We start from the raw sequence: 7,894 nt of genomic DNA on the forward strand, positions 1-7,894 counted from the left end.
AGATATCCTCTATCGCTTCCTCTCCACTCTCAAGAGATTTACATTGATACAAGGACCACTACTTCTCTCACCGAAGATATACGAGGACCAATGACGATCCCTTGTCGTCAAGACCTCCCCTCCGCCACATACACATACATATACATACATACATGCATGCATACACTCTCTACATCGATCCGCCCACTACGAAGGCATTCGCACTGTATAGTCAACCAGCGTACATACACACGATCGTCGTACCAAGTTCATCCGCACATCTCCAGAAAAGCTTAGAGATCAGTTGATTGAGATTGAAGAATTTCTCAGGAGACAATCGTAGACGCTCAGGTGGATAAAGAGACTGCATCAGCAACAGCGGGCAACGACATCAAACATTGAGACCCCATGCGAACAGAAGAAATCGAAGATGAAGGTGGATCTTACAGCTTATTCCATAATCACAACACATCAACGGATTAGCAAAGAAAGCATTTCTCATCAAACAAGAACCAAAGAACTAACGCAACTCACCCACACACTCGTCCTGTTGATTTTCGCACCCCGTCTCCCCTCTCCCTAGCTCTTTCCGTCCATGAGTTCTCAAAGGCAGCTAGCTAACTAACTAGTCCGAATTCGTCGGAGAGATACATACGACCAAGAGGCATTAGGGGTTCAAGAAGACGATTTTGTTGTGAAAGGAAAGACTAGGGAAGTAGACAAGCAGGTGATATCTCATCATACAAGGCCCTTTGGCTCACACAACCGTAAGCAACCTCTGGCGGATTCTGACTGAACGCTTAAGAACAAAAGAGGATAAGAAAAAAAAGATAATTCATGCGAGAAGAAACACCAGACATTGTTGAGAGTTGTTGATGTATAGATGTGGTGCCATGCATATATTTGGTCTTTACATCCATGCTTTGAAAAGACAGACAGGACAGGAATAAAATGATAAAAAACTGAATGGGTGCCCACGCATGATGATAATATAGGGAGGCCCGCCCTACACAAGAGAACGACACACATACAACTGCATGCATACCTATATATTTATACGTAGGCAAAGAGATGCACGAATACATACATACAGTACACATCCCCCCTTTTCTTCTACGTAGCAATCATACAGCTAGGTGACGAGGCTTCCGTCAGTCGGAGAGAAGAATGAGAGACATGAAACTCACACAGCAAAGACGTATGAGGCTCATGGTCTCATGGTCTTGAGCCGTGATAATACACGAACGAAGACCCTGGAGAGGAAGAAGAAAAGAAAGAAAGCAAACATCAAGAAGACGTATATGCACATAACGACCTTTCAGGACGCGACCATCCTGACTTGACACGAATGAGATTTCCCAGCTACGCACAAACAAGTAGGGCACAGTACCAACTTCAATAAAAGTAGATCTTCTTCCTATACCACTGACCAAGCTCATACACGATCACACACTGCGCACCTACCGTTTTCAGATATACAGATGTACATGTGTGTATACATACACATCTCTACATACGGATGTGTATACAAAAGTATACATACCAGAAGACGATCGACGAGCACACGACCTACGCACCCAACACGCGAAAGACAGGTAGGTACAGATGTGCTTTACGGCGGAGAGAAACATGTATGAGGAGGGAGACACCCTGAAGAAAAACGACAGAGAAAACCCCGGTAGATCGAAAGCTAACATTTCACATGGGAAGAAACCGCGGATAAAGCTCTTCTGAAGTTCCATGCTGCATGCAGTCCCTGGGATCGACATGATGGAGGCAAAACGAAAAACACGAGATGCATCGCTATACGTGCACACCAGGAAATACACACATACGGACATTCAATCGGTCGCGCGAAAGACATACGTGTGAATATATAGATATATATAGAGAGAGAGGGAGGGAGAGAGACAGAGAGAGATAGAGATGTGTAGGTTTGTATATATTCATTTAGGGATGGAGAATCAGGTAAGGCAACATAACATATACTTGCACTTGATATATCTTTCTGCGTAGGAAAACCCGGGGGTTACGCGTCCGCGGATGCCTCGATGAGTAGAAGAATAACCAGACACTACCAGACACAAATTGTACCTTTTCAACATCCGTAAGAATTCGCGATGTCGCAGCTCGCCGATCGTGTTGGTATTCGATGGCTAGCTCTCTAGACACCTGGAAAGAGAAGAAAAGACACCCGCTTGGGAAGATACCGATATCAGAAGATGGTAGACACAGAGGGGCAGGAGGCGGCCAGCCAGCTGATCCCAATGCAAAGCAAATGGGTGTAGAGAACTAAGAGAAGCTTTTGACAGACGAATGAGCATCAGCCTCCAATCAGATGAGGCCGGACAATGTCAGCATCGAGAACCGACCATAGCCTTAGGCAGGGTCATACACTCAGGCTATTCTCTTGTTCTTTCACCCTCTTCTTGTGCCAACATTCACCTGAAAAAGGCGCTGAGGTGTCCCCTGGAGTTACACATCTATCCGCCTTGTCCCCGTATATCTATCTATCTATCGATCTATCTCATTGTAGCTACACAAATACGAATGTATGAATAATTTCACATACTCTCGCCTTATCGGGAGCATGCAAGCCAGTGAATCATTCACTTCTAAGTACAATGATTGCAGCTGTCTCCATGCGTGTCTATCTAGAGGGATGGGCTGAAGACTGTTGTATCACTACAGAGAGGGCTATGTTCTGAATGCCATGAGATCTATGCTATGAAAGGGAAGAAGACCATTGAAAGGTGCATGCAATCAGAGCCAAACGAGAGGCGTGTCTCCTAACAGACAAGGACCAGGGAAGTTCATGAACATTACATACATATATCTATATATATATATACATATGAAAAAGTGTCCCCGTTGTTGACCCGCACAACCCCTGCGTATCCTGAGCTTCTGTTTTTCCTGCCAAGAGGAGGCTAAATAACTCTACAGAATCTCCCAAGAAGCTCCTAGGATGATGAACAAGATCGATAAGATTCAAGCCATCAAGATGCTCACTGGTATAGGATCTCCTATATGAATTGTAGCCCTTGACTGAGTTTTATGAGGGTTATGATAAATCAAGCCAACAGGAACTATCATAACGTCTTCAGCTCCTGCAGCTAGGCCTTGTAATGCCATAATCGCCACTCCAGCCTTCAAAGGTAGCAACGTTGTTCTATCGTGACTTCCTCCCTAGGAGAATAAACACAGAGAGAGACAGATAAACAGACATACAGAGAGTGAAAGATATACAGATATATAGATACCTATAGAGACAGAAAGAAAAGATAGAGAGGATATCCAAGAGAAACATAAGAATGGCGACCACTGCTACCTTCTACAGCCCACAGGATGGGGAAGGGGTCGGAAGAAATACAGAGATAAAGAAAGACCTCTCCACTCTCTATCTATGCTTTTTCCGTCTGCTAGGTTTCAGAGAAAGATAGGAGTACGTATTCTACAAATGGAGTAAAAGAAGCAGCCTTCCTTAGAACTCGATCATACACGAGAACCATGTATCTTCTTCTGCCTGCTACGCTAGGGAGGAATGTACATACGCACGCATATATTTAAACCTCTACAGATATGTGTATGTATCTATGTGCATGATGGAGGTATAGAGAGAGGTACTACAGGCTATTCACATGACACCAGATGACTTTTCAACACACCTCACGCCAAGATAAAGCCCTAGATAAGACGAGGAGAGAAGGGCCGCACGCAAGAAGTAAAGAGAAAGAGAAACCAGAAAACAACATATATATACCCAAATAGACCAAAGACAGCATACTCGTGTTCATACCAGAGAACAAACATCCTTCTCCTCTTCTGTTGATCACACGAAAGGCACTTGAACTCTCTTAGCTCTTTTCGTTCCTGCAGATCTTTCACGCCTCACCCACAGGCCCGTACAGTTGTCCGGAGCTGTTGTCTCGGCTTCTGTTGACTTACCTCTGGAAAGATTCCTATGCAGTCTCCTTCAACTAAGCTCTGAGAGACAGCCTCATAAACTTCTCTCTGATCGACTTTAGGAAGAATCTACGCAAAAGAAAGTCATGCCAAGACCGCAGTACTGAGAAAGAAGATGTTGGTAGTAGTGGTAGTGGTAATATACACCTTATAGAGAATGCATGCGTCGCCGGAGGGCTCTACCCACAAGCCTCCACCCTAAGCGTATATTCACATACCCAGCTATACATACACATGTACATGTATATACCTATGTATATATATAGACACACGTATATATATATATATATACACACATAGATATACATAAATATATATATAGAGAGACAGATAAACGAATAGCCGAGGGTGGCGGGAGAAGATCTGGCAGGGCTAATAATAGCGGCCTCGACGAGATGGGCTCGATTCCACTAAAGTAGGAAAAGCAACGGATGAGGAAGGAGTAGACACGAGATTCACATACAAACGCTTCTGTCAGGTCGTTGTCGCTGGACTCCGTGAAAGCCAGGAGAGAATGAAGACATCATCCAAGGTAACTAGAGAGACTTGCTATGGGATGACCTGGAAGTGCATAGTGTTTTCACAAAGAGAAAGCTGAAAGACGTAAGAAGAAAGGAAGCTCAACTACAGACAGCATCCATTCTATCAAACTGGAGAGTAACTAGGAGGTCATGTATATGCGAGAGCATTAGGAAAGAAGAGAGTCATGTTACAGAGGAGATGAAAGGTCTATTCACAAGGATCGATTCCGTGTGATGTGGGCCTGCATATCGATATTGATGTACCTGGTTAGGCGGAACATGATCCATTCCAAGATCAACACCGAGAGAAAAGCATAGGAGAGAAGGAGAGATCGAGAAGGATGGAACGAGATATATGGGGAGAGAGTTTTGAAGAAGAAGCCGTTATAGAGAGGCCTCTTACAGAAAAGAAAGAGGGTGATACGAAGACTTGATATTAGCGCCCTCATTTTGTTGAATAAGGAGTAAATGAACAACTTCTTTATGGAAACTACACCATTGCAGAGAGTCGTATAGGTTCTACATAGCTTCCGGCATTCTTTCTATCTCTCTGTATATACGCTGGATATCATACAGACAGTCGCAATGCCGCAGAGCTACACATGAGGAGGCCTCGGACTGAAGAGCTCTGTAAAACAAACAGACCCTTCCTAGAGTCCCCTGCAAGTCTATACACGTCAGTTAGGAAAGAAAGACATGAGATGGACAGCATAGAGCACGAGAGCCAAAGAGAAAAAGAAGAAAGAAAGGAACAATAAGAAGAATCTTCTTCCGTACACCCATGCATAATTCATAGTTCCTGCACTCTCTTTTTACCTTATAGGGATGATAAGATACTATACTGGACCTTCTCTGTTTCTCGTGTGCTCTGCGTTTGTGGTGATCATGGTGGTGATGATGCCGATGAAGTGCACGAGTCGAGTCATCTCTTCTTTCTTCTTCTCCTCCTCTTGCCCATCCTTTCGCGTCCCCCCGCTTCACTACTTCTCCATCTTCTTTTCTTTCTTCTTCTTGTACGTCTTCTCTTCCGTCTTTCTTCCCACCTCCTTTTCTTCTTCGCAGTCCTTCCTCTCCTAGCTCTCCAATACCTCTCGGAAGTTCTTCATCTTTCGCTCTTCTCTCTCCAATTACTGAATGAAGCTTCGTCCCTTCATCGCGCTGCTGTTGCTTATCACCCTCTACTCTCCCCTGGTCTTCCTTCTCTTCTTGGTGTTCTTCTTCTTCTTCTCGTTCCATCTTACTTGCTTCCGACTTCACCAGATCTCCAGCTTCATTGCCGTTTCCTCTCTGCGTCTCTTGTTGAGCTTTGGTATTTTCCTCTTCTTCTTCGTCTTCTTGTCTTCTACCGTCTGCTGATAGTTTATCTCCTCCCGTCATATTACCATCACCTTCATAACTTTGACTCTGTCGTCCACTCGTGTTATATGTAAAGGAAGCGCTACTCCCACACGATGAACTACTTTTACTACTGAATGAAGCTTCTCTATCTGTTGGACGCCATCCTCCCCCTGATGTTGAGCCACTGGATTCGTCGTCGTCTTCTTCTCCTCCTCCTCCTCTCTTCTTTCTTCGTGTTTCTCCAATAGACAGTTGCCCTGCTACGAGGCCTCCTGCATGATGACGTAGTATTCTTCCTGTTTCTCGAGCACTTTCGGCTCTGATCATCTTTCCTAGCATCGGTGTCCGTTCTTTATCAGTCCATGCCCCTGCTATAAGAGGTTCAGAGCCAACCCGAGGAACGCTTGTACATCGACTTACAGGAGCTGTAGGGACCGGAGACGAGCCAATCGTACGTATAGGCATATCTGAAGGAGGCTTAGCTAGGAGATGAGTATCAGAAAAGACTTTCAGAACTGTATAATCTTTCCCTTCAAGCCGTATCTTGTGTCCAGGTCTCACGTCACATGTAAATTTCGTTCCTTCACCTAAGATCGATATCGACATTTGAATCGAAGTTGACGAAGCACTACTAGCCATCGTTCTTAGCTGAAATCCTTCCCGGATATGACTACTTCCATTACTATGCACGTTACTCGGGTGATGGTGATATCTACCTTCTCGGTCTCCTATCCTCGTGAAGGGACTTGTCCCTTCAGAACGCATGGCTACAGAAGGGGACAACCCAGGAGTTGTGCTTGTCATTTGTCCTCCGACTGCTATCGCTCCTTCAGAGACAGAGTTGCCGGGACCATGAACAGGCAGATCTCGAGGAAAAGACACAGAACGACTATCTCCTTCTCTTTCCCCTGGTTTGGTTCCTTCACTCTTCTCGTCATGGGGCCACGTTGTAGGTATGCTCTGGCCTCTTTGAGAAAGAGCTGAAGTAGACGTCAATGGAAGTTTTTCATGATCTTCTTTCTCCCTGTCAAGATGACCTTCCGGAGAACCGACAGAACTTTTATACTTATGATGATTGTCTGAAGAGAGTCTAGAATGAGTCTCGTGTATTCCTTCATCTCTATCATCTTCTTTCGTACGCGAGATGGTCCCCTGACTTCCTTCTTTCCTTACTTCATGTTTTCCTTCACCATCTTGCTTCTCATTTGCATCTACAGGAGTTCTCGAACCACTAATACGCCCAGGCGTCGTTCCAACTGAGCTACTGCTACTACTATTCCCTTCTCCTCCTCCCCCTGCTTCCCCGTTGCCATTACGATGACTATGAGAAGGGGTCGTTATCATCAGTCCACTTGGGTGATCTTCACTCTTGCCCGAATGGAGATCTTTAAGTCCCTGATCAGCCAGAGCAGAATCGCTTCTTCCCAGATTGTGACGAGAACGAACGTCTTCTCTTGAAGAAAGTCTCTCAGTTCGAGGCTGAGAAGTTTCATAGTGGTTATGATGATGGCGCTGATGGTGGTGATGATGAGGAGGCTGCGGACAGATATGATCTTCCTCTGTGAAATGATGTGAGATACGAGCGGCTCCTTGGCCTGTAAAAGCTCGATCATCTTGACGGTCAACCGGGATACATCCAGACAATCGACAGAGAAATCCTATGACGTGTCTTTTCATACTCTTCAAGGCAACGAGGAAATGGACTTGCCGTGGAATGTTTGCCACAAGCATCTGAAAAGGCACATACTCAGCAACAACACCCATAGGAACGGTGACCCATAACACGTGTTTCCGCAGAGGGAAGGAAAGGATGCAAAATGCATGCGAACTACCAGTCAAAGATGGCGAGAGAGACAGAACGACTCTACTCCCTACAGGAAAAGAGAGGAAACCTTATTTACACTCGCCATGTCGAGAGGATGACACGCGGTCTGGTGTATTGATACTAGGTCCAAGCTCTACTCGAATCTTCATGGGGCGCATGCAAGAGGGTACATGCGAATGACTGAGTGACGAGCGACGCTGGCCCTTTTCTCCCTCTGTTTGCGGTCAGTCGTTCGAACCCCCCCACCCCCCCCCATGCCTCCGGC

At 45.4% G+C, this 7,894-nt stretch overlaps 1 protein-coding gene across 1 annotated transcript; it reads right to left on the reverse strand.

Annotated features, from left to right (window-relative positions):
* Positions 1-241: 241 nt before the first annotated feature.
* CSUI_004520 (glycerol-3-phosphate acyltransferase) lies at positions 242-7,714 on the reverse strand (the record flags this gene model as incomplete). Its single annotated transcript, XM_068064710.1, has 7 exons — positions 242-343; positions 1,167-1,232; positions 2,074-2,151; positions 2,992-3,168; positions 3,928-4,014; positions 5,283-7,535; positions 7,706-7,714. Coding segments are annotated over 7 exons (2,772 nt in total), but the record flags the coding sequence as incomplete, so codon positions are not given.
* Positions 7,715-7,894: the final 180 nt, after the last annotated feature.

The sequence above is a fragment of the Cystoisospora suis genome (genome assembly GCF_002600585.1).
Source record: "Cystoisospora suis strain Wien I chromosome Unknown contig_2122, whole genome shotgun sequence".
Lineage (NCBI taxonomy): Eukaryota > Apicomplexa > Conoidasida > Eucoccidiorida > Sarcocystidae > Cystoisospora > Cystoisospora suis.